Here is a 25,912-nt window from a genome sequence, read left to right on the forward strand (position 1 = left end):
GGAAAGTACTGTAGTGCTTAACGTGGACAGTGACAGGTTCTGGACAGCTTATAATTGTTTAAATGTGTTTTTATTACATTGTGCAGTGTCACAGTAACTCTGAAAAACTGGCAATTTGACCTAAGGTTGAAGTGAGCCAAGTGCTGTAGGGTGAATGAGCATTTTTAGGAAGGATGACACTTTTCTGCTTATTAGGTGTGGTCAGGATGTCAGTCTGAATATATTTTTCTATGATGAAAGCAGGTATGAGGGCTGCTTGAAAAATAATGTCTCCAATTTTATTATATTGGTCCATGACATCAGAGGCAGATGTTGGTAGTGCAGCAGTAGAGGTTGAACCTTCCCACCTATGTTCTGTTACGTTTTGTTGCCGTGTGAAAGACAGCAGCAGAGGGCAGTCTGAAAAATGGTGTCTGATATGGAAGCACATATGAAGCAAAATAATTGAATTCCTCCGTATAGAAAAACATTGAAGTCACTGATATTCATTGACGCTTGCTGAACATTTCTGGAGACCAGGCAGAGGATGTGAGCACAGTGAGGTGGTGTGCGCTGCATTTCAGAAGAGGTGGCAGTGACATGAAAGACAGGCTGTGTTCCAGACAGCTGTGCACAGCTGTCACACCACAAAATGAAGAGTGTCTCAATCATGTTTTCCACATGAATCAGCAGATTACAGCCAGGGAACTGAGCACAGAGCTGAGTATCAACTTCGAGGCTTTGGAAATGATGGTGACAACATTGGAATATTGCTAAGTTTGTGCCAGTTGTATCCCGCAGATGCTTGCACAGGAAGAGAAGGCACACCATCTGTAAGTTTGTCAGGACCTACTGCACCGCTCTGAGGCTGAAGGTGACAGTTTCCTGATCGCATCATTACTGGTGATGAGATGTGGTATCACTGCTTTGAGCTGGAGTCAAAATGGCAGTCTGTAGGGTTGGTGACATGACAATTCCCCACTGAAGGAAAAGTTCAAGACACAGTCTTCAATGGGTAAAGTGATGTGTGCCATCTTTTGGGGTAGGAAAGGAGTGATTCTTCAGGTTTTCCCGCAACCCCAGCTAACCATCAACTCTGATTGCTACATTTTGTCCCTGATTAAGCCTCAAGCTTCCAGAGTGAAGCCAGAGAGCAAGACACTGTTTATTTTGTAACAACATAACACCAAGCCCTATACCAGCTTGGAGGCTGTGGAGCACGCTGTCAGTTTTGGCTGGACTGTCCAACCACCCCTATCATATAGTGTGGATTTGGTACCTTCTGACTTCCATCCATTTGATCTGATGAAAGATGGATTGTGTGGACAGCATTTTCCTAACAGCAGTGCTATCTTAGCAGCTGTGAAACAGTGGATCACCTCCACTGGTGCAGATTTTTAGGGGCACAGCATGCAGGCTCTTGTTTTTTGCTGGCAAAAATGCATAGCTAATGGTGGTGACTGTGTTGAAAAATAGTGTTCTGTAGCTGAGAATTTGCACTATCAAATAATGTTATTGTGCTCTGTGTATCTGTTACAGTTTCCATGGAAATAAATAGGAGGCATTACTTTTGAAGTGACCTATGCATTTTAAAAGTGTTTAAAACTCTGGAGTCTTTCCTGTCTTAAAAAATATAATGAGTTTTGAAAATCCATGGGATGTAGACAAGTAAGTTGTATCCTGTTGATCATCAAGCATGTTTGTGCCTAAAATTCATGTCGGCATGCTATGAAAATAGTATTTCTGTATGTTTGAATCAAATAGGTAAGAGGGTGGAAAATCCTTATGGTCACAGGTGATTGATTTGTCATCAGTGGTGCTGTTTACATGGAGAAGAGCTTAGTTAGCAGTGTGGTGGAGGATTCTCAATATTGAGGCTGTGTTGGCTGGCTTAATTCATTCAAGATTCGTAGATCCTTTTTGTAGTCTCTGAGTGGTTACATATTGTCATCTTGATTCATTGGTAGAGTTCATGAGAACACTTTCTAAAGGTTTGTTTTACTGTTTCCAAATCGAAACACTAAAATAATAAAGGCAGATGTTTAAACAGAGACCATGGAGAAACTGGTCTCAAATGGATGAACCTACCTGGCATTCTCCCGCCTGCAGTGTAAACCATCCACTTGACAAATGAAGCAGTACCTTTAACGAGGTCTGAAGCTGTTTATGTAAAAGAAATAACAGGATCACCCTTTAGATAAGACCAGTAGAAGAATGACCAAACAAAAGACATTCTGCCCATACAGAAATGTCTGGATGTTGTTGGGAAAGCATTTAGCAGTAGGTGGACAGTTGGACTAGATATCTTAGGGGTCTTTTCCAACCTTGTTGATTTTTTCCAGTGGTAATCTGTGCTTTGATTGTAGGCAGCAGAAAATGAGCCCCACCAGAAAGTTTAGAGCCATCCTTACAGCAAAGAAGAAATACGAAACTATTGTTGCTGCTATTGTTTCATGTAAAGAATATTAAACATTTTTCTCATTTTGGTAGCTATATATATAAATGTTTATATATATACACACAAATATGTCAGCCTGTGTATGCAAAATGATGCAGCAAAGCAAACTACTCTGTGTGGGCCAGAATCAATGTTTTCTGCAGATTTCCTCCCATCCTGTATATGATGACCCATGGACTTGACTTTCACTTCTTAAAAAGAAAGAATGAAAAAGTCAATTTGTAGCTGAGGGAGAGCTGCTGGACAATGAGTTAACACAGGTTTATCAAGAGCCAGCCCAACTCTGGAGCTGCACTGAAGAGCTGTTGTAAACCCCTGGCTTGAAAGCAAGGCAGGTGGCAGGGCTGAATGCCCTGCCTTATTTTTGTCTTGTGAATTTTCTGGGGTTTGTGCCTTCATTCATGGCCAGGTTTGATCTCCTTTGATGTGATTCAGCAGCGGGGAGCTGCAGCTGTGCCAGCTGAAGGAGAACCAGTGTGAATTCTGCCTCTTGCTTCTGGAGTATTTCAGAGCTGCCATCAGTCAGTGAACAGACAGTAACTCTCTCCTCGAGATGGAATACCATCTGACTCACATTTATCTCAAGTACTGGCTATGCAAGCTGGTTGACACATTAATTTAGTTTGTGCTTCTCAGTTTGTACTCTTTTCGCTTATGATCAAATATTGGAAAAGGTTACAATTAATCACAGTGAGAATGGAAGCTGGCAAAGCTAATGATGGATTATTACATTCTGTCTGCTCTGTAGGAGAATAGCTGGGGTACTTGCATGACAGAAAACTATTATTAGTAATGAGAAATTACTGAAGGAAAGCAACTTACACCCATCTCCCATTTTGCAACCTCTGTTTCTTCTTCAGAGTTTTTAAAAAAGAAGCAATTTGCTAACGCTGTTGGCTTTGGCCAGGTTTTGTGGCTATGTGGCTGCCTTTGCAGAGCTGTGAGGCACCAAGAGGTTTCAGCTCTCAATGCAGCCCTGTGCTCTGGGTTTCACAGCAGATGAATGTTCAATGTGCGAAGCCAATTTCCAAACAGCATGCCTGCCCCCAAGCTACAAGATTGTACAGCAGAGGAACCACAGGGAGTCCTTGCAGAAAAAACCAGCGTGGACTGCTGGACTGTCTGTGGTGTGTGCTTGTTCTTTGAAAATGAACTAATTGCTGGTTGTTAAAAAGCAAGAATGTTGCTGGACTGAGACAGATGATGAAAAATGAGCTCTTCCTGAGGGATTATTTATGACCCAGCCACGTGCTCACGCAGCAAAAGCTTTGGGTAAGAAATACTTCCAGGTTTCCCAGGGCAGGCATCTACCTGTAGCTATCAGCAAGTGATGCTGCTGGGCACAGAGTATTCCCTTGATTTAATGGGACACAGCATCTGGCTGCTGAAATTATAAGGAAAAGAAATGGTACTTCTGTAGCTGTGGTATGCAGTCATTAAGAACTAAATTTTAAAGTAAAAATACCCATCTCACTTTATATTATTTATAAGGTTATCTTACGCTTTTAAGTATGGTGGAATTTCATAGTCTTTTGCTCACTGCTGGTCAGCAGGATTGTCTGGGATTGCAAGTGCTGTTGTCAGTGGCTAGCAGATGCACTTGGGACTCCCTGGTAGTTTTCAAGGTACAACATGAAATAAACCTTTCTTACTTGCCTAATTTTCAATCTAAAAGAAGAGCTCCCTTCTGAGAGGGGAATAAAAAGCATATCCCACTTTTTCATTGGGAACAGGGCCTGGCCTTTGGTTGCTACTTAATCCACAGACTTCTGTTTACACATTTGATAATTTAAGTGAATAGCTCCTAGTTAGGATATGATAAAAGATACATAGAACACCTTAAGCCGTAAGTCATAAGGTGTTCTGTGTTCCCTTTTATTTCAGCTGGTCATGCCATACATGCCATAAGTGCCACTGTTCTCCAGGGCTACTTGCATCAGCTTACACTTTCAGCAATTCCATTCATCAGCTTGTCTCCATATCCGCTATCTCACATACAGGGGAGAGTCCTAGGATATGAGTATGGCTGGAGCCAAGGATATGAGTCTGTGTAACCGGAGCACCTGTCATCTCTCCATGGTAGCCAATAGGACAAACTTAGGGACACGAGTTGGGCAAGGCTTCAAATTGTCATAGAGAGGCTGTTGCTGTGCGTCCATGGAGGTGCCCTAAGTTCATGCACCCTCTTGCGAGGACCTGAATGGTCCCTCTGTATATGACTGGGAGGCAGCACACTGCAGTTGCAGCAGGCAACGAAGTAGATTTGCTTTGCTGGTCTGTCTGCCATAACCTTCCACATGCAGGTGTCTCAGATGTAGGGTTTTTTTTCAGCATGTCATGACTTGACTCATCATCAAAAACCATGCTTGAAATTTGGGCTTGTCCTGATGTCTATTGCACTGCGGTGATCAGTGAACTATTTCTGTGTGTGAAGAGGACTCAAATGAAAAGGAGCCACTTTTTCCCAGCCTTGTATAGATCTAACAGGCAGGCTTTGCTGGATGAGTCTAATTCAGTTTGTTAGGAACTGCAGTAAGCAGCATTAAGTGAGAGGTGCCATGATTACTCCCGATAGTGCGTTTTCATGATTGCCTCTGTTCCTGCAGCAGCTGGATGGAGCTTTGTTATAACCATTTGGCATGCACCAGCAGAGCAGAGAGTGTGCCTTTCCTGAGAGGGGAAGTGAATAACACGAAGACTGGATGTTACAGGGCAGGGTTTCTTAAACCTTATGAGTGACTGCACTGCTATCAGTACTAGCTATTATACCAGCCTCCCCCCAGACATAGCACTGAGCATCACCTTGCCCTACACTTGTAGCAGTAACCAACCAGTCTGTGTGTTAGCAAAGCACCTACAAGCAGAGGACAGACGTCCTGGTTATGCTCATTCCCACAAAAATAGCAACACCTTAGCAGTATGACAGCTCTCATTTCCTCTCGTTCGGTAGGGGAGAGCGCAGGAGGAGCTGGACAGAGCGGTGCCACTTGCTGAGAGACTTGGCATGGTCAGGAATACATTGAAGGCTGTCAAGAGGAATTTAGTTAAGGGTGAGTGCTCTGGCATGGGGAGGGACGGGTGAGGGTGCCCGGCAGGCAGCCCCCCACTGCCACCAGCCTCCCTGTGTCTCTGCTCAATGCAGGCAATTGCCCCATGGCCTGCAGGATATTTTCTTGACCAACTCCATTAGGAAATCAGATTTTGCTAACAACTGCAAGAGGATAGCTGTGCTCTGTGACAGTGATTGGGTAAGTGGTGCCTGAATGAATGTTTTCTTTAAAAGAATGCATTCTGTGTGCTTGATAGAAATTTTGTTAACGTTTATGTTGCACAGATGCCATTCAACATCCTGAGGAAATGGAGAGGTCAATCATTTCTCTTCACGTACCTTGGTGCCTTCTATTGCTAAAACAGTTTGATAAGCCTTGGAGAGCATTTTCATTTATTCATTTCTCCAGGCTGTTTACTGCTTTTCCATGTTGATTAAATGCTTCATTTTTTAAATATCAGATCAATAAAGTCATGGCAGAAAGATTAAATTTTCTCTTTTTGTGGTCTGAGGATGAAGTACCTTATATGGCATATTCTGGGGACAAAACCAACGCTCTTCTAAGCCGGAATCAGGAAGTGTCACTGGCTTGGCTTCCTCAAACCATGTCCCCATATAGCTGGGGACAAGTGGCATCATTCACGTGCGGCAATGCTTCAGTGCTGTGGTTTGAAAAGGAGAGAGTAGTTGAAGTGATTTTGGTTTGACAAAGCTTAGTGAATGGAGGTTGGTTTGGTCACACAGCCCTGGCAGCTGCAGCCTGACCTGCATCCTTCTATTCTCAAAGGCTGTTTGAGGTAGGTGCAAATCCATGGAAGATTCTTCTCCACAGCGTAAATGTTTACATGTGTGGTAATGTTCTAAGAATGTGACCATGCCTTCAATTACATGAAGTGCTGTATTTAAAAGCAAACAAACAAACAAACAAAAAAATCTGACTGGATGGCTGGGCCCAGAGAAGGTGGTAAATAGAGTGAAATCCAGCTTGTCACCAGACACTAATGGTGTTCCCCAGGGGTTGGTATTGTGGCTGGACCTGTTTAATTCTTTATTGATGATTTTGATCAGAGAATTGAGTAAGTTTGCAGATGACTCCAAGCTGGGGGGAAGTACTGATCTTCCTGAGTGTAGGAAGGTCTTACAGAGGGACTTGGGCAGGTTGGATCAGGGGGCTGAGGCTAGCAGGATGAAGTTCAGCAAGACCGAGTGTCAGGTTCTGCACTTTGGTCGCAACAACCCCATGCAGTGCCACAAGCTTGGGACAGTGGCTGGAAAGCTGCATCAGCGTGGGGGGTGCTGGTCAACGCTTGGCTGAGAATGAGCCACCAATGTGCCCAAGTGGCCATGATGGCCAGCAGGGGAAGGGAGGTGATTGTAGTCAGCTCTGGTGTGGCTGCACCTGGAGTACTATGTTCAGTTTTGGACCCCCCACTACAAGAATACGTAGAAGCACTGGAGGGTGTCAAGGGAAGGGCAAAGAAGCTGGTGGATGAAGCACAAATCTTATGAGGAGTGGTGCGGGAACTGGGATTGTTTAGTCTAGAGAAAAGAAGGCTCAGAGGAGACCTTAATGCTCTCTACAATTGCATGAAAAGAGGCTGTAGAGAGGTGGGGATTGGCCTCTTCTCTCAAATAAATAGCAATAGGACTAAAGGGAGTGCCCTCAAATTGCACCAGGGGAGGTTCCGGTTGGATATACGGAAGAATTTCTTCTCCAAAAGAGTGGTGAGGCATTGGAACAGGCTCCTTTCCTGATAATGGAGTCACCATCCCTGAACGTATTTAAGGGAAGGGTAGATGTAGTACTTAGTGACATGGTTTAATGGGCAGTATTAGTGGTAGGTGGATGGTTGGACTAGATAATCTTTAAGGTCTTTTCCAACTGTAATGATCCTGTTATTATTCTTAGAGAAAAATCAAATGAAATGAAGTTTGCTTGGTATTGCTGTGTATATTAATTCCAGTTGTTCAGAGGGAACATGGTAAGGAGAGGTCAGCTTTGCTTTGCAGTGAAACAGAGACCTTGCTGGCTAATGAAGCAGAGAGACAGCACACAGCATTTGTTACTGATGCCATTAAGAGCCAGACAGGGCTGTGCTCCTTTTGATGGTGCCAAGTAGCTGTTTGAAGAGCTGGTGAAGAGCCTGCGGTGCCCAGAGCCCTCCTGCCCCACTCCAGTGGTGTCAGAGGTGCTGTCAGCTGGGTTTCCAGGCCACCTGTCATGGGCACAGCCCCATGGGAGATGCTCTTCAGCCACAGAGATGCACAGCATTTGTGCTTTTGCCTGCATGGCTGAGTCTGTCTCTTGTTGTATGAGGTGCTTGTATCCCTGTCTCTGTGCTAGAGCTTCACGGTCGATTTAAGCTGATGTAAGCATGAGCTGCAGTCAAAAGGGAGAGCTTCTATTGCTGCCCCTACGTGAATGGTGGCCTTAGTATCAGATCTGAGAGTTAAATATTCTACTGAGAAAGTAAAGGTGTCACTGAACCAAATTTCACATTTACATTCATCTGCAGTAGTATTTTAAAATTGAAGGAGAACAATATAACAAAACACAGTTTAACAGCCTGGAGAAGAGGAGGCTGAGGGGAGGCCTCATGGCAGCTGCAGCTCCTCACGGTGCTGGAAGCAGTGATGAGCATCTTCCAACTTGGCATAGTCTATGATTCTAATAGTGTCTTGTTGAATTATTATTGTTTTTAAAGGTAATATGTGCCATTGCTAGCTGATGAGGTTTTACCTACTGATGTTTGGGGCTCTGAATGGTTCCATGCAACCAGTAGTTGCATTAGGGAATAAGTCTGGAGTGGAAACTCTGCGAGTATTGATTAGATGAAGAAGCAAATTTCTAGTGCTGCTGGTTTAAAATGCAACTCCAATAGCCTTATAGATTCAAATCCCAGAGGGTGAATGAAATCAATCCAGTGCCATTGATCTGATGCCAGCTGTGATTAGTGGAGCCCCATGGATGATTGGTGAATACAACCTACTGCCTGAACTGCTGGCTCCTGTCTTAGCCTTTAAAGTGAGTAACAGAGTTCAACTACTAAGACTTTGGGCTAGTCTGGAAACATTTCTGCAAGTGCTGCAAGGTACCATCAGTAAGAAAAATAAAAGGGTCATAATGTTGGAAGTGGAAAAAGGGCCTGGTAGCAAAGTGATGATTATATCAAGTTTCAAGAGAAAAAGGTGAGGAAGGTAATTCAGGTTAGCAGACATGGAGAGACTGTCAAACAGGGCAAATTTGGAGGGACTTCAGGGAAGGGAAATGAAGCCAGAGAAGATGAGACCTGCAAAAAAGAAAAGGAAAAAAAAAAAGGGGACCAACAGGAGCATGTCTGCCCCATCTAAAGAAAACACACACAAGGGAGACATTCTCACTTGCAAATGTACGGGGGGAGGTATAAAGCAGCCAGCAATCAATTTCCTAATAACGCGCTTGATCTTTTAATGAACTAGTAAGATGGAATGAGAGTAGAACAAAAACCTGATTTATCATCCCATCTCTTCTGCAATGGCAGCAGTGCAACTGTATTTTCTTCTTCGCTTGTCTCAACAGCTTCACCTGAGCCATAAAGGTGAAGCAGTGTCTTCACAGCTGAGTCTCCTGTGTGATATGAGAGGTTTTATAGAGCTGCTGGCCTCTTTGCGTAGCTGCTGTTCAAGGCAAATACTTTTGTTTCTGTTGCTTTAGGACCTAGCAAGCCCCACTTGAAATGGCCACAAGATCGAGGTGGAGAGCTATCTTGAGGCAAGCAGAGGGGTTTGAACAGGGCTATATTTCACTGAAAAGCAGCAGGACCTTTCTTTGTTTCCCTGGGGCCAGGGATTTCTCTTGCTTTCTTAGGCATCAGTTTTCTGGAATCCTTTGTAAAAGTAACTTCTGAACTTGCCTTATCACTGGACTGTGCTCTGGTTTAAGGTGGGACCCAGAAACCCAAGGATTAATCCAAGCGGTCAACATGTTGGCTGTGTCCTGTGCTGACGCAGTGAGCAAATACTTTCTTCTCTTTTGATTTGCCGTTAATTCCTCTTCCCACTTTGCCCTGAAACCTTTCTTGCACCAGCAATCCACCCATGCCCCCTGCAGATCCTCTTGCTGCCTCTCCAGCTGTCCTGGGAGGAAGACACACTCACTTTCATCCTAGGGACAGCCAAAGTGAAGCTGAACCACAAAATAGTGCAAAGATAGCTGAAATCCTCACAAAGTCAGAATCAAGTTTGGAGCAAATTGCCTCACTGACATTTGTAAGCGTTTTTGAACAAATAGTTTGGAGCACAATATTCCAAGCTGAGTGCCTCTGGTCAGCCACAGTGATGCTAATTAAGTGGTGCTAAATAGTAGAGATGCTAAATAAGTTGCACTTGTACTTCCCATGAGAAAAGAGTCCAGCAGTCCCTGAAACACAGGTTGAGCTCCTCCTTTTAGAGTTGATGCAAGGCTGTGAGACACATTGCAAAAAAACCATCTGAGATCGCAGTGTGAGAAAATAAGTTTGGGAGAATTTCCATCACAAATAGGATGTAATGTATGATTTAACCATCCCAGGGTGCTAACAACACCTTGATAGTAACAGAAGGATTTTGATTAAGCCTCCAATCATGCCATGAAGTAACTAATGTAATTGATCAAAAAACCTCAGTTTCTGCAGAGTAAATGCTGTAGCAGAACTTTACCAGACAGCAGGGTCAACTTTGGTCTGTCCAGCAGCATACAAGCATGGAAGGTCACTGTTGCTCTGACAGCCTCCAGTTCCTAGCTTGTGTGGCATTGGTAGCAGAGGGACTTCTCTCTTCCCATCCAGATTAATGCAGGTGGTGTGCATCATCTGCAGAAAAAAAGAATGAGCTATTCCTGCGTCATGCACCTCTAAATGAGTAGGCCTTTGCTGTAATTAATCCCGCCTGAGGGTGCTGGTCCCAAGCTAACAAGCTGCACCCACTCAAGCAAAAACCCAGGTACTTTGGAGATGCACTGTTGTCTTTCACAGGACCTTGTTGCCATCAGAATGACAATTGGTGCTGTGTGAATGTAATGATTATGGCGTCTGATAGTATTGTTAAGCAGGACCCATTACAAATGCAGATGAAGGTACTTAGACCAGATCAGTTTAGATATGCACACACCATCTAAAATGGCAATGTGAGAATAAAATCTGCTTTCACTGCTGCTGGCTGCAATCCAGCTGTGAACATACAGGGGCCAGGCTCTCAGCTAGGTTGAGTTGTCTTTTCTGTGAGATGTAGCATATAGATTTAAGATGTAAAGCTGTGTATTTGTTCTAGTGGTGTGTCAGGGTGCTGCTGTTTGAACAAAGCAGTATAGAGCTGCAACTGTAAAGCTTGGGGCTGTGAGCTTTTGTGGGATGTACCTTGCAGCACAAGCAGGCTAGCAGAGGAAGGAGTAGGAAGTAAGACCTGGGGCCTTCTCTTCTGCTTATGGGGGCAGTTTCTTTTTTCAGAAGGTATCATTGACGTGTAGATTAGAGACTTAGTTAAATATGTGAAATCTCAAACAGAGATTTCCTCTGAGAATGTCCTCTGAGAAGGGGGATAGACCTCAAAGATGGTACGCTTGGAGGAAAATCTATGTAGGTATTTGGCTAACAACATCCAGCAGAATTGTCCATATGGCAGAGTGAACAGCTGATGGCTGCAGCAAAGCATTAAGATGTTTTTTTCCCTGTTACTTCTCCAGGTTTTTCCACCATGTTCGGAAAGAAAAAGAAAAGGCTTGAAATTTCTGGGCCCTCTAACTTCGAGCATCGTGTCCATACTGGCTTTGACCACCGGGAGCAGAAGTTCACAGGACTACCTCAGCAATGGCACAGCTTGCTGGCGGACACGGCCAACAGGCCGAAGCCTATGGTGGACCCATCATGCATCACTCCCATTCAGCTCGCACCTATGAAGGTATTGTGTAAGATCTTTCTGTCTTGTTGCTTTTGAATTTCCTGACCTATCTATAATTGCATAGTTGAAGCTGTGCATGAGCTTATCCTTAAAATGCCTGCGTTTGCACTGAGAAAGTACTTGCTGCATGAGGTGTCGTTGGGCACCTCTTTTTCTAATTTCTGTATGGAACTACATCTCAGTGAAGGGTTATCTGACAGCTGTGATGTAACCACTTCTGTGTCCTTACTCTGCCCACATTGCTAGAAATGTAAAGGAGATCAGAAGGAAGACATGTCAGGCTTGGCCACCGAGCACCAAGGGACAGAAGATGTTTGTTTGCATCACCAAGAGCATCTGGGAAGCAGGCATGGCTGGGGCAAAGGGGCAGAGCTGCAAGCACAGAGAATTGGAAATCCAAATGTTTAATACTAGAGCTATGAGGTAAAACTGTATTTATAAAACTTGTCCCAGAAGAGTATGTGTCACAGGCCTTACTTGGGCCATGTGTTCGCATTCCTGGGCTGCCGAAGAAAAAGCCGCAAGTCCCAGTGGAGTCTCCAAATGTTGCTCCTCTGCAGCATAAAATTCCTTGATAATTAATTTAAGAAAGGTGCTTGAGGCAAAGGCAGGCAGGGAGGGATAAGTACAAGGAAGGAAAAAAATTGTATTGTTTGTTAAGCCCAGGAAAAAGTTCAGGGAGGGATCTTGTTGCCACCTGCAAGCGCCTGCAGGTTAATGCAGATGGTGGAGCAGAGCCCTTCTCTGGGTGATAGTATGGAGGGAGCAGACCCAAGCTGTGGCTTGGGAAATTCAGACCAGACAGGTGGTGAAAAAACATTGCTCAAAGGATAGAGCAGCACTAGATGGGTGCCATTTTGGCTCTGAGCTACCCGTCCTTAGAAGTGCAAGATACAGTCAGACAAACAGCCTCATTTAGTAATGGTTCTGAAACTGCACATCCTGATGTCCCAGTAAATGCCACCTGCGTGCTGGCAGTACCATATATCCCTTGCTGTCATGTGGCTGAAAGATAAATTTAGGATTTCATCCTCACGGATTTTTCTGAAGCAAGGGAAAATCAGATAATCCTGAGAGCGCAGACCCTGTATTTATATTTGATAAGTGCTCTTTGCGAAATTTGCATTTGCTGCCTGCACCTGAAGGACACTCAGCACTCGCTGATCAGGATTGCTGGGCGTTGCTGCAGGATAAAGGGTAAAAAGCAAAGTCTTGGATTTTTTGCTGTGATAAAACACTTCATTGTATAAATGAGGCCCAGAATAATTTGCAGAAAGTAGGCAAACCTTTGCCAGATGGAGTAGAAGAGCAAATGTGTTTCACAGCCCTTTTAAACACCAAAATATCCTTGGGACATGAATGCATAAAGATGTCTTAAATCGGTTTCTTATCTTGCAGCAATACCATCTATTTTCTGTAGTTCTGGAACCATAAATCCTTAAGTTTAAAATGCTTTAAAATTAGATTTCTAAACACCTTAAAAGAAGTGTGAGTCTAGGACTAGTGCTGCAAATGGACACATACATGCATAGTTTTATTTGTGAGTAGAGCTCTGATGAGGCAATATACACTGTGGTGAAGGATCGAGCCCTGAATGAATAACTGCAGCACTTATAAATGGAGAAAAGCATGCACAGTTTTCCAGGAAATGGTCTCTTTTTGTTTTTCTGTTTGTTTATCAAACGTCTGTCTATATATGGAGGAGGTCTATGTATTACTCCCATGTAATGGGAATTCTGTTCTGAACTAAATCTTACCTTGCCAGAAGAGGCTTCTTCGGAAGCAGGCTGGGGCCAGGAGCCAAAATACAGCTCCTGAGCTGAGCTTGTTCTCCTGATATAGTCTTGGGCCACAGTGGTTTATAATGCATCTATACATCCAACAGCATCGTGCCGTGGTGCATCTCCTGGTAATGGTTTCTCTGTAACTCTCCCCCCATCCCAACAATGGCAGTGGGGCAGAGCGACCCATAGGAAGGTTTGTCTGCATAGATGGAAGATGAAATTTGGAAGTAGATTCCACAAACTGCAGTTATTTGCATGCCGTCATTCCAAAGGCAGAGTTGAAAAAGGAATTGGGATTAAAACTGAAGGACTCAAGAGATTGTGCTTTCACTCTCCAGTTACTTTCCCTAAGACTTCTGCAGCCTATTGAAGTAGGCCTCCTCCATAATGCTAGCAAAAGAGTTGGTCTTACGGCCAACTAAGAACAGTGACTACTATCTGAGAACTTGCTTTTAATTTTATTGCAATAAATAATTTCATTCCATGGTAAGAATTAGTGCATTTAAGTTGACGTAACTTACAGAGATAAACTGAATTGTGGCCACTCCAAAACTGAAAGTATAAGCATTACTGAAGTAAACGTAATTCAGAACAATTTTGTATATGTGCAAATTCCCGAACACCTTTAGCTTTGTTAAAAAGGGATTTACACACTGAGGACTTCATGATTTAAGTGAGAACTGATGATATTAAATGCATTTGCATTTAAAAGATGGAAGCCATAGTCTGCAAGACCATAACACTGCTACAGTTTTCCCCTTTTCCACTCAGCAGTTGATGTGGTTTAATTAACGCACTTGTAAATGCACTGAGGTGTAACAGAAGATTGATAATGAAGTGTATCCTGAGTCACAGTATGAAGTCAAGCTGAGGCATTCAACCAGAGTTGGTCCTTACAGAGGTTTCTGCAGTTCTGTAACTTGTCTATTCTGCATTTATTATTTTTATTGTATTTTTAATTAGTTCTGCATTGACCAGAAGTGCAGTGCAAGGCAGAGGTGTTCTGCTTAGAGGGACTCCTTTGTGACTGAGTGGTAGCACAGGTTATAGAGCTAAAGAGAGTGATTTCTGGCTTTTGAGACAGAATTGATTTTTGTTTGCTTTGTGCTTTACCCAAAGCTTCATCCTAACCCAAAGCCAAAGCAGAGGAAGGGAAGGGCTTTTGTTGATTTCTGTGGGTTTTGCTGTCTTCCCCACTAGGGTTGTTTGCTTGTTTCTCAGTCTGCAAAACAGATAGAAACTGATGGTTCATATACTGTATCCCTCTGAGTAAAACAGTAAGCCATACATTTTCTAACTGTTCCATCTGTATTAAAAGGAGCAGAGGTGATGAAGAGGCAGCACTGTGGTCTCCCAAATATCCTGGGAATGATTCCTCCCACCAGGAGACTCATTGCTGTGTCTCTGCACTGGCTGGATTAAAGGCATTTAGTCCTTTTGCACGTGGCTGGCAGTGGCTCGTCATGGTAATATCTGAGCTTGAATACTAACTTGAGCTGGTTGTACAAATTCATTCATTTCCACTACAAGGAATAATGATAATAGGATTCCCCTTATCAGTGTGGATGACCCAGATACGAGCAAAGTGCTGTGTATTTCAGACACCAGCAAGAATGAGTAAAAGTGACGCAGAAGGTTTCATGGGAAATGGAAAGTGACAAGGTGATTGTAGGTTTTGGGTGTTGGGAGAGATTTTTCATAAAAGGCTGATTTTACACTGAAAGCATCTCCGTGTGACCTATGTCTTACTGTACTTAAAATGGATTTCATGAAGCCTGAGATCTGATATTAAGCCTTTCAGTTCTCTTGCTTCAGTATTTTGCATTTGTCCTACGTGTACTTGCAATTCAGGGTTTGATTGTTTGTCCTCAGCATGCAACATGCTTGGCCTGATATTGCTTTTACGCTGTACTTGAGTTCCAGCCCCTTAATTTTTGAAAGCTTCAGCGTCAATAGCTACGCAAACACTTTGCACTTGGGCAGCAAAACTCAATGAATTCTTCATGCTTTCTACACTCTGCTAAAAGTATTAGGAAAACAAGTATGAGAAGCCTTATTTGGGAGATTTTTGATGAGAGCCTAGCATTGGCTTTGTAAAGGTGCTTCATTAAGATGCTTGAATGTCCATGGCTGTCAGCAGGAACAGGGTGGCACGGAGGACTTGTTAAAATCCCTTCTTGTGTTTCCCAGTGCAGTTAACAGAGGAGCTACTTTGCTTTTCCGTCAGTTATTGGAGGAAAAAAATGCCATTTGTTTCTGAGATGCATAGTGGTTGTGCCATTAGCCTGCTGCAGTTCATTTACCTGGTGTTGTGCAATGTGTGGGCTTTGCAGGGCAGAGAATTTCTGACGTGGCAGACTGCGGAGTCACTGACTTTCCTCCCATTCATCCTGTTTCAGTGTTGCAACCTATATGTTTTATCCTATCTGTAATTTTAGTTTCCACCACTATTGCATCCCAAACATCGACCTGGATAGCAGCGAATTAACTGTAATCCTTTAAACCTTATTAAGCTTCTACTACTATATTTCAGCCTGTATATAAGATGGGGAAAAATAATCCAAAAATGAGTTACTGGCTGTGGCTCTCTTAATAGTTCTGACTAGAAAACCGAAGCTTCTGTTTACTGTGTGTGTTGACAGAACAAGTAGCAGACATGCTCCTTTTCTTCCCTGACCTACTTGGACAAAGCGGTGCTTGTCCTGCCCTCTCTTCCTTGTCTTTCCACGTTTTTCTGTCTCCTTGACAGCTCCTTGATTTTATTTATTCCTCCATGATGCCTCCATGAATGGGACAGTTGGAGATTCTTGCTTGAAGAAGGCTGTCTCCCATCCACCAGGAAGCTGCAGGTCTACAGCACTGCTCTCACCAGAACAAGACACAAAAGGCTGCTGACACCTTGTGGGCCTTCCTTGTAGCCGCACTGTGATCATTCATGCTTATGAACTCAGGTTTCCTAATTGCTTGTTTTGAGATTGCACATGGGGTCTGGCATGTGCTGGTCTACGAGGAGCTAAGGTCAGAGGAAAAGCTTTAAAAAAGGGCAAGAGCCAACACCTTGCAGCATTGAGAAAATGTTGTGTGGAAATAAAAGGTTTTGCCAGTGAGTGTGATTTGAACAGTGGGACGGTGACCCGGAGAGGCTGAACTCTCACAGAGGGCAGCTTGTAATGAACACTGCCCTGAGCAACCTGACAGGTCATCAATGCTGCCTCTGCTCCAAGCAGAAGGTGGGGTTGGATGACCTGGAGAGGGCCCTTTCTTTGCAATTATTTTCATCTACAAGTATTTTCAGCCACATTTTAAATAGTGCTGTTACGCAGTTCTACTTTCAATTTATTTTGATGACTAAACCGCAATGCATTTAATGCTATGTGGTGCCTGTAAGAATTACTGCAGCGTATTTCAGTTCACTCTTGAGGGCTATTTGATTTCCCCCATTTCTAAGTGATGGCATCTCTTCTGAATCTCCTTGTACAGATGTAATGCAAATATGCCACCTAGTGTCCGAGAATGTGTCTTACCGTGACACATGCTTCATGTGAGAAGAGCCGTGTTGCCAATTTTGTGTAGTAGTAGAGGAAATCTGTCACTGTACAAATAAAAATCAGCCACATAGGTTCATATGTACTACACTTCATGATGGAAGCTTTCAGTTTAATTGATCCTTGTTTGGTTTCATAAAATTACAGGTTTTTACTGCAGTCCTTTGGAATAATATTGCTGCTGAGTAAAGAGTTTAGTTCAAGACAGAAAATGCCTGAATAAGGGAATAGGAGCAATTTCTTTTCATATTAACAGTTCATTTTATGGAAAATGCAGTCTCAATGTAAATAATTTCATCTGGAAGAGGACACATCTTAGAGATCATAAATTGTTTGTTTCAGTTTTTTCTTTTGAAGTCTTTGGTTTCGGTGATCAATGCAACCCTGGCAGCCTTGGATACAGCACACCTTGGGAAGGAATGCAGAGCAGGGCTGTTGTAATGACAGTTCCTGGCACCATTGTGCTGCAAACTGCCTGTCCCTCTGCACTGATGGTCCGCAGGCAGGAAGTTCAGATGAAATGCAGACCTACTCCATTAATACTAGTTTCTCTGTTCCTTGTATCCTCCTCAGATCTGTTCTCTTCTTCACCTCTGTCAAAAGTACACTAACTGATGCATGCAATTTTTTTTTACTACAGTCACACCTGCAGGCTATAGTCATCCTAGAATGAGGGAGGCACTTCTTCTCCATGGTACTTTTCCCTGATACATTCTCAGTTATTCTTTACAGTCTGGCATTTCTGGCTTTCTGAGCAAGGAAGTCCTTGATCAGCTGTTGCTTTGCTTTCATACTGTGTTCTTTTCCAATATAAATAATAAAAAATGCTGTTTGCATCAGTATTGTGATTCTAAGTAATGTTAATGTTGGAGAAGTTTTGCAAGGGCTGTGTTTTTTTCAAGCTTCAGTTATACTGATCAGAGCTTATGTAGGTGGTGTAGGACCTTGCAATACGCTAAGTAAAGTTTGCATGTGAATCTTCAGTTCACTGTCTGCATCTGCTGAGGATTTAGAGCTCAATAAAGATGTTCACCTACAGGTCCACACACAAAAAAAGGCATATTCTCAGTATCAGCATTTCAGAAATTGAATCCAGTCTCCTCTGGGAGTACCAGACTGGGCGCACTCTCCAGGTAGCGCTGTATAGCTTGAAATGAGCCGAGAATTAGATCCTGCGCAAGGACACTTTAATCACATTCTTTTTTTAGTGTAGAAGTTAGTCTCTGATGATAAATTTAGAGATGTTCCAGTATCTTCTCTCACCTGCCCTGATAAATGAGCCATACTCCCCGTGTACTGCCTGACATGCAGGGCTCTGACTCCATCACTCTTAACCTGGCTGCTATTTTCTTCCTGTTTGTTTAGGCAAGGTTTTGGCCGCCAAAACTTTGCTCTGACCCATAAACTCTGTGGAGATAGAAGCAGGACTCAGGCCTATGCGGGACTAGGCAGGTACAGGTGGTGCTTTGGGGCGGCGGTTGCTGTTGTGGACTGGCTGAACCCCAGCAGTTCTGCCAACATTGTGTAAATGTAAAGCTGCGGAGACACTAGAAAGTTTCTTTTCTTCATTGCCTGTCAGTGCGAAACACTAGGTGGCAGCAAGGAATCTCTGGAAATTCGCCTCACTGCATGACATACGTGGGTACAGACAGCAGACAAATCTGCTTTGGTGTTCCTGATGGCACTTTTAAAGATATGCTTTTATCCTCCTTTTGTAATGGGTTTGTGGAAAAGATTTCCGTATACAATGGATATTTATATACAAAATATATAGCACTTGCAGTTCACATCAGTAGTAGGACAGTGTTTGCTACTTGGGCTTGCATTTAAGCATGCCATGACTATAATTGCATAGTAGCTACATATTCTGCATGTCTCCATGATACATTTATTCCTAGATCTACAGATAAACCTGTTTTGGTCCATTGTTGTATAGAGCATAAACCATCTTGGTCATAGTCCCACTAAACTATGTTCTAAAGAGTACTATCAAAAGCAGTAGGATCAGGAGGAAGACCGTGTTGCCAAGCAGCTCACTTACCTGTGAGGCCAAAGCACCAGGTGTAAATGGGATTTTTTTTTGTCTCCTGCTCTGCAATAATTAGGTCTGGGCTTTGATGGCTCTCCAGGAATTTGAAGCTGATTTGCTGCCATTTATTTTTTGCACTCCCCTTCACACAGGATCCAATTACGGCACGCAAGTGCTGTGTACTACAGGAGATCAACACTGACTTGTCCTTGGAGAACTTTAAACAGTTTTTCTGCTGAAGTGCCACTTTCATGGGCTGAAATGTGCAGGCCAGAAAAAATAAGAGCATGTTAGATACAGATCTTTGGGGAGAGAAAAGTGAACAGAAAGGATGTATGTAGGCTGGGGGCTTACACTTTGTAATCGCAAACTTCAGACCCAACAGGCTTTAATTAGGAACACACAGTTAAACAGCGAGAGATTATGAAATGTATTTAGTCCAAACAAAACAGTAATTTCTGTCTGTGTCTTAATTGGCATTTAGTAATTCCCAGAACACAGCACAAACTTCCAGTGAAAATGCCTCCATTTGAAATATCACTTTCTAGTAGCCATGGGATCTGTAAGCGCAGAAACTTGGTTTAAGCAAATTAGCTTTTATGAACCACCCAGGTAAAAGTCTTGGGGACAGGAGGCAGGCTGGGAGCAGAGTCTCATTTCTCCACATATCATATGGCAGTTCATGCAGAGTTAGCTGTGCACCATTCAGGGGTCACACTGCCCTTCTTTTCTGGCCAGAACAGTGGAGGGAGGACAGGGAGCAGCACTTCTCCAGGCAGATGGGTTCGTGAAGCATGTCAGGGACAGTGTGCTACAGGGAGATCATTGTGCTTGGTGGTGTCACAGCCCTACAGATCAATTACATCAGTATTCCCTTAGAAAACTTGCAACAGAAATCAGGATTCCTCCAGAAATGTTTCAGCATGTTCTTGTAATGAGCTTGTGGTGTTGTCCTTACTATCATCCCTGTGAGTTACAATGAGGATGGTCCTCTGAAGTCTCTCTCTGTGTTTTTTTTCCTGCAGAGAAAGTGTTTGGTTTGCACTTCTCATTTGCAGGAGTGAATAAATAAAGACTCTTTGAGTCTTTCCTTGCAGTTGCCTGGTAAAGTTAACTGAGCACAGATTCCTGTGCAAGAGCACTCTGCATGTCTATCCATGTTTGGGTAAAAATCACTCAGTGAGGTTTAGTACCACGTGGGGCATTTCTGTTGGTACACTTACAGTGTACCTTGTGGAACAAATTTATTTACTTGGAAGCAGAAACTGTAATTTGCAACATGTATGAAATTGTTACAAATTTACTGCTTTTTTACTGCTTTTACTAATGCAGATTTCTAAATTGTCTTAAATCAAAAAGTGAAATTTTGGGAAAAGATGAATTATAGAATTGTAGAATATCTCCAGCTGAAAAGGACTCATAAAGGTAACAGAGCAACTCCCAGCTCCACACAGCACCACCCAAAAATCAGACACAGTGTCTGAGAGCAGTGTCCAGATGCTCCCTGAGCTCCTGCACCAGGGCTGTGCCCACTGTTCTGGGCAGCCTGTTCTGTGCCCACCGCCCTCTGGGGCAGACCCTGTCCCTAAATCCCCAGCTGCCCCTTCCCTGACACAGCTCCACGCTGTCCCCAGAGAGCAGAGCACTGCCCTCCGCTCCCTGCGAGGAGCTGCAGCCGCCATGAGGCCTTCCCTCAGCTCCTCTGCTCTGGGCTGAGCAAACCCAGGGGCCTCAACGCTCCTCACGCAGCTTGTCCTCCAGACCACTCCCCATCTACACAGACCTCCCTTGGATACTCTCTAATAGCTTTACATCCTTTTTGTGCCGTGGCACTCAGACTGCACCCCCTCTGCTGATGAGGCCGCATAGTGCAGAGCAGAGGGGACAGCCCCTCCCCTCACCTGGTGGCAGCGCTGGGCCTGATGCCCCCCAGGTTGGCCCTCCTGGTGCCGGGGCACATTGCTGGTTCACGTACAACTTGCTGTCAACCATCGCGTTTAGTGGGTCTGCTGTCCAACCTCTCAGCCCCCCAGTCTGTAAATGTAGTCAGGGTTGTGCCTTCTTAGGTGCAGAATCCAGCGCTGATCCTGTTACATTAACTCCACGCAGTTGGTGATTGCCCAGCTCTCCACTTTGTCTTGATCTTTCTGCGAGGGCTCTCTACCCTCAGTGGAATCAACAACTCCTCAAACTTTATTATCATCAGCAGAGTTGTCAAAACACCTTCTATCCTACATCGGAGTATGGTAGTTCATATGATATATGAAGCTATTAAAGAGAACTAGCCCTAAAATGGAGCCATAGAGGAATCCTGCTAATGACACCTGCCAGGTGTAACCCCATTTATTGCAACTTTTTGGGACTGACCCATCAGCCAATTGCTCGCCCATCGCATTATGTTTATGAAGGATCTCACAATACTCAGAGACACTGATCAGGTTTAAAAAGCTTTGAAACTTTCTCGCCATTCTTAAGGCCATGATACTGAAGCATTTCACAGACAGCGTTTTCACAGCACCGACTGCAGAGGAATTTATTTCTCAGAGCACTGGTGACCTCTTTCCCTCCAGTGTGACCAGTGCACCACACACTTTATCCCAGTCTTCCTTGGCATTGTAACTCTAGGCATACAAATCCCTCACTGCAGTAACCATCACGAGCCTATGCTTTGCTAGGCTTATGTGAAACATGTTGACTTTTTTTTCAAACGTGCCATTCATGAAACCTCATTTACTGTGGTAAATTGCAATGGAAAGTAATATGGTTAAAATTGCTTCTTATGAATTGTCAGACTGTCAAAATCTTTGTTTTAATTAAAGCCGAAGAGACTGCAATGGAGTGACCGCAGAACCTCTCTGCCCTCCCAGACAAGTGTCCTCCTGCCACAGCTGTCAGATAAAGGCAATTACTTCCCTAGCATTAGATGTTACCATGTGGGAATTTACTTCAGTATTTCAGAATGCTCCATCAAGCTGCAGCCAAAATCTTTCAGTAAGAAAAAAAGCACCAGGATCATTAATTGGGTTAATACTCCATCAACCTCACGTTTATTAATGGGTATGTTTAGGACATGAGGGGAATCTCATCTGGGGAAATGTCATTCAAGCTACAACGAGGGCTTACACTGCAGTGTGCTTTCACGAATTACAGCCTCTGCATCTGCATCGTGCCTCGGGATGAGGATGTTGTACAGAAAGCATTGCTCGCACTTTTCTCCCAGAGCACATCGGTAATCCAGGCATGAATCAATTCTCAAGCCCAGATTTTTGAGATACAGTAGGAACACTTGCTTTACATTAACTGCCCTTAATTCTGTCATTTGATATCGAACTATTCATGTCACATGCAGCTCTGCCTGAGGTGATATTTCATTGTGATTGAGGTCGTGACTTTCTAGCCTTCTTCTGTTGTAGACACTGAAAAGCAGAATTGTGTTTTTTGGAGGGAAGGATGTCACTGATATCAAACATGGCCTTTTTCCTTCCACATTTCCAGATTTGTTTCGAGTATTGTAGCTTTTAGTTGTCTTTGAAGTCAGTCCAGGTTGTTGGAAATATCCAAATAATTTTCTAGGACAGTATCTCTGATAAAGCAGATTTTATTCGCAATTGCAATGGCGGGCCTCCTGCAAGCAGGAGAGCACCCAGAAAACAGAGTTGCATTTTTTATTCCCTATTCCCCGACGCTTCTCTCTTTCTCCCCTGGTTCCTCATTGGCTGAGTACTTTAGGTTCACAGTCTTCTCGACTCTTAAACATGGAAACACTGGACAAACATAAATTTTTGCTGCATAAGTGTAAATCTGTAGTTAGTTAATTAGCTTATTCCACACCTGATCTTTATTTTGCGGATATCTGCTTGTCTTTCTTTCCACGAAGATAAGCTTGGGAGAAAGACAGGGGAGTATCTTGGTGTCTGCCTGTCATATCCCAACCTTCTCACGGAGTGAGACAGTTTGGCCTTGTGTAGAGGCCCTAACTTCTTTGATGTTTGCTAAATCTGTTTTTCTTTTGCTGGGAACTTCTTATCCTAACAGAACAACTCTACAATATGTTTTCTAATCCCTAACACACTGTACTCGCATTGTTTGGAACATTTAATAACTATTACAGTTTTGCAAGAAAGAATCACGTAATTCAGGAATAATGTTTCTAAAACATGCCACTAACATATATAGTATTTTACTTTTTAGATCAACTGTTTCTAAGGATAAGTTACAGAATACAAATGCATTATGTTCTACTTCTTCAAACCAATTGCTCTTTTTAATATCAAATGCAGAAACAACATTCCATTCCCACAAGGTGGGAAGCTGTGGAACACTGCCCTGTAAGGGCTGTGGGATGCTTCAAGCCACAACCACACCAGTGGGACCTGGATCACAGCTACCACTTGGTACATTCTTAGTGAGTTTGATTTGCACCCTCCTCTGGAAAAATAAAGAACAACAAGCACAAAACAACACTGGCACTGATGTCCTAGCAGATGATGTGATTTTGAAAGGGGGAGAGCTATTGTCATGGTTTTCCATAAGTATTCCATATCATGACGTTATGCAGTGAATGGATGGAATTGCGACAGCTGCTAAGAGAGGTCTGCAGTCCCCAGAGCGCTCTGCTCCTTCCCATGTGGCTTCTGGGAGGGAGATACAGAGTGATGTAGTGTTGTGAAGGACGTTCTTTTTTGCTCCGCACCACTGAGCTTGCAGCACATGATAGGAGACCCCCCCTTACACATTTGTTTGATTTATAATTCTTGATTCCTTTTATATTGTATTATCTCAACATTTCTTCACCATTTTCAGTAAAATAGTTTCTCTGGTGGGGACACCTATCCGGTGCTTGTATACAGTATGGCACAATCTAAGCATTAAAAACTCCAGAGGGAAATAATTTTACTTCCTCTACTCTGCCTTCTCAGGGAATCTGTCAATGGAACAAGAGATCTTTAAATAGGTTATCAATTCTTCCTCCTCTCACATTTTTTTGCTTTCTTCTCCTTGAAATTTTTTTACATTTCTGGAATGTCCAAACTGGCATAATCATATTATTATGTTTCTTGAATGTGCTTCTCAGTATCAGTCTGGGTTGGGGATCTGCCCAAGAGCTGGGCAGTATTGAGTGGCAGAAGTGCGGAGGGATCTGGAGGAAAGCCATTCATTCTCCATTCTTCTCCCTGCTGAGCTCACATAGCTCATCACTAACAGACACACTGATTTTCTCACTCAAACTAAAACTTTTAAATCACACTTACCCTCATTTCTTGTATGTCTGATAGATCTTTGTAAACATATTACATACAGAATTTCACATATATATAATATACATATATATAAATATATTTATATTTAAATCTATAAATATATTTATATGTAATATACTGTATAATGAGGCTCAAATCAATTACATTGGATGTTTAATATCCTCTAATAATATTTCAAATGACATATAATGACAATGCTTGTGTATTTAAAAAATTAACAAAAAAAAGCAAAAAAAACCCAACAAACAATCCAGAAGTTACTAGAATGTAGATATTTCAGTGGAATTTTAAAACTAAATGTTTTGTTAAAGTTTCTGTATCTTAAATTGTCAAAAAGATCACCAGTGAATGAGATTATAATGAAATGTTGCTCTTGTTGTTATAGCAACTAAGTTTTAAAACTGCTGTGCAGGTTGACAAATTGCACAGTGCAGTTTTGGTTAGGCTTTTCTCTAGTTTTCCATCATTTCACTTTTGAGGAATTTTTAACAGCTGGCAGTAGTGTTGTTGTTAAGATTATTATGCTTGTCTCAAGCCTGTGGCTATACCTTTATTTCAATCCATTGAGTAATGTATATTTTTCGGGCTATGTTAATTTCATTTCTACATTATCAATTCTTTCAGTAATTAGCATGTGGCCGTGCCAGCGTTTTCCCAGCTTCTTACCTATTCTCTGCTGTTGCCAGTATTGGATTAATTGATGCAGTAATATTGCATGTACACACTTGAGGGCTGTGTATTATAACAAGCTTCAGCTCTCTGCTGTGCTGTCTTTATTGTGCAGCAGCAAAAGAATTTTGGCGATGCCAGTGTGTGCTTAGAAATGTGTCTGCAGTGTACATGGACGAGTTCTATAGGGCTCCTAATAGCTGGCATGCAGCAGCAGGAGCCTGATGCTGACAGCTCATCTGACCCCTTCAGACCTGCTCCCACTGAAAAGCCCCAGCAAAACGCACTGCAGAGCTGATGGGTGAACATAAAAGCTATTATGTATCTGGTGACATTGGGTCAACTCTGGTGACCAGCATGTCTCAGCCTATAGCATGCACTGCAGCAGCCCTGGGCTGAGTTCTGCTTTGGTGTGTTCCATTCATATTTAAGTTTTCCTGTGCATTGGGAAGATCTTGTTTAAGAGCTGTCCCAGAATGGAATTTGTATGTCTGCTCACAGTCACAAAGTAGTGTGGTGCAAGGCAGGAGGGGACAGGGATGGGATTGTCTGTGTTCACTTGTCTTGTCTCACCATGAAGGAAGACCAGCAGGTTGTGAAGATGTGGTGAGCCGTTTTGCGTTATTCCAAAGATGTGACTCATTCTGAGATCCCACAAGTGAGAACAGATCAAACACAGACCTCTGACACTTCTCGTGTCCTACACTGCAGCTATATAAATGTTACCTCCCGGGAAAGATGGAGTTTTCCTTCTGACATAGTGACAAGGATCAGTTTTCTCTCCAGGTGAACAGGTAGTGCTGTTCACATTTGCTTATGCCAGTGAGTAAATTGTGTTGTCGTGAATGCAGCTTCAGGTTCTTCCAAACCTTTTGTCTTGCAACACTAGGAAGATAAATTACCAACGCTTTCACCACATACAGTGCTTTTACCAGCTGTGCTGTATGCCCCCTTTCCCTTAGAAAAGAATGATTGTCAGATATGCCTAGGTTGTGCATTTATTTTACGTATAATGAAAATGAGGGGATAAGCTGGCTAGGAGTGAAATCAGAATTTAGATTGGCTCTTTATAAGGCGACATTTCATAAAAAGACTTTTTTCCCCCCATTCCAGGCATTACAGAGATTTTAAATCTTTGTCGACTTTTGAAAGCACAGCTCCTGAAGGACAAAGGATGATATATTCTTAGTGACTGTGTAAAGTATAGTAGTTTTAAAGACAATAA

At 43.0% G+C, this 25,912-nt stretch overlaps 1 protein-coding gene across 2 annotated transcripts in view; it reads left to right on the plus strand.

Moving 5' to 3' along the window:
- The first annotated feature begins 5,382 nt into the window (after positions 1 to 5,382).
- PAK5 (p21 (RAC1) activated kinase 5) overlaps positions 5,383 to 25,912 on the plus strand; it is a 44,199-nt gene continuing 23,669 nt past the window's right edge. Inside the window, exons 1-2 of one of the 2 annotated variants that reach the window (XM_019612607.2) lie at positions 5,383 to 5,487; positions 11,185 to 11,399. In XM_019612607.2, the coding sequence (XP_019468152.1) occupies positions 5,442 to 5,487; positions 11,185 to 11,399 (261 nt within the window). In that variant the 5' untranslated portion in view covers positions 5,383 to 5,441. The remainder of the gene's footprint in view (positions 5,488 to 11,184; positions 11,400 to 25,912) is intronic. The other variant, XM_010706590.3, reaches the window with a different exon arrangement.

This window comes from Meleagris gallopavo, chromosome 2, assembly GCF_000146605.3.
Source record: "Meleagris gallopavo isolate NT-WF06-2002-E0010 breed Aviagen turkey brand Nicholas breeding stock chromosome 2, Turkey_5.1, whole genome shotgun sequence".
NCBI classification, from domain to species: Eukaryota; Metazoa; Chordata; class Aves; order Galliformes; family Phasianidae; genus Meleagris; species Meleagris gallopavo.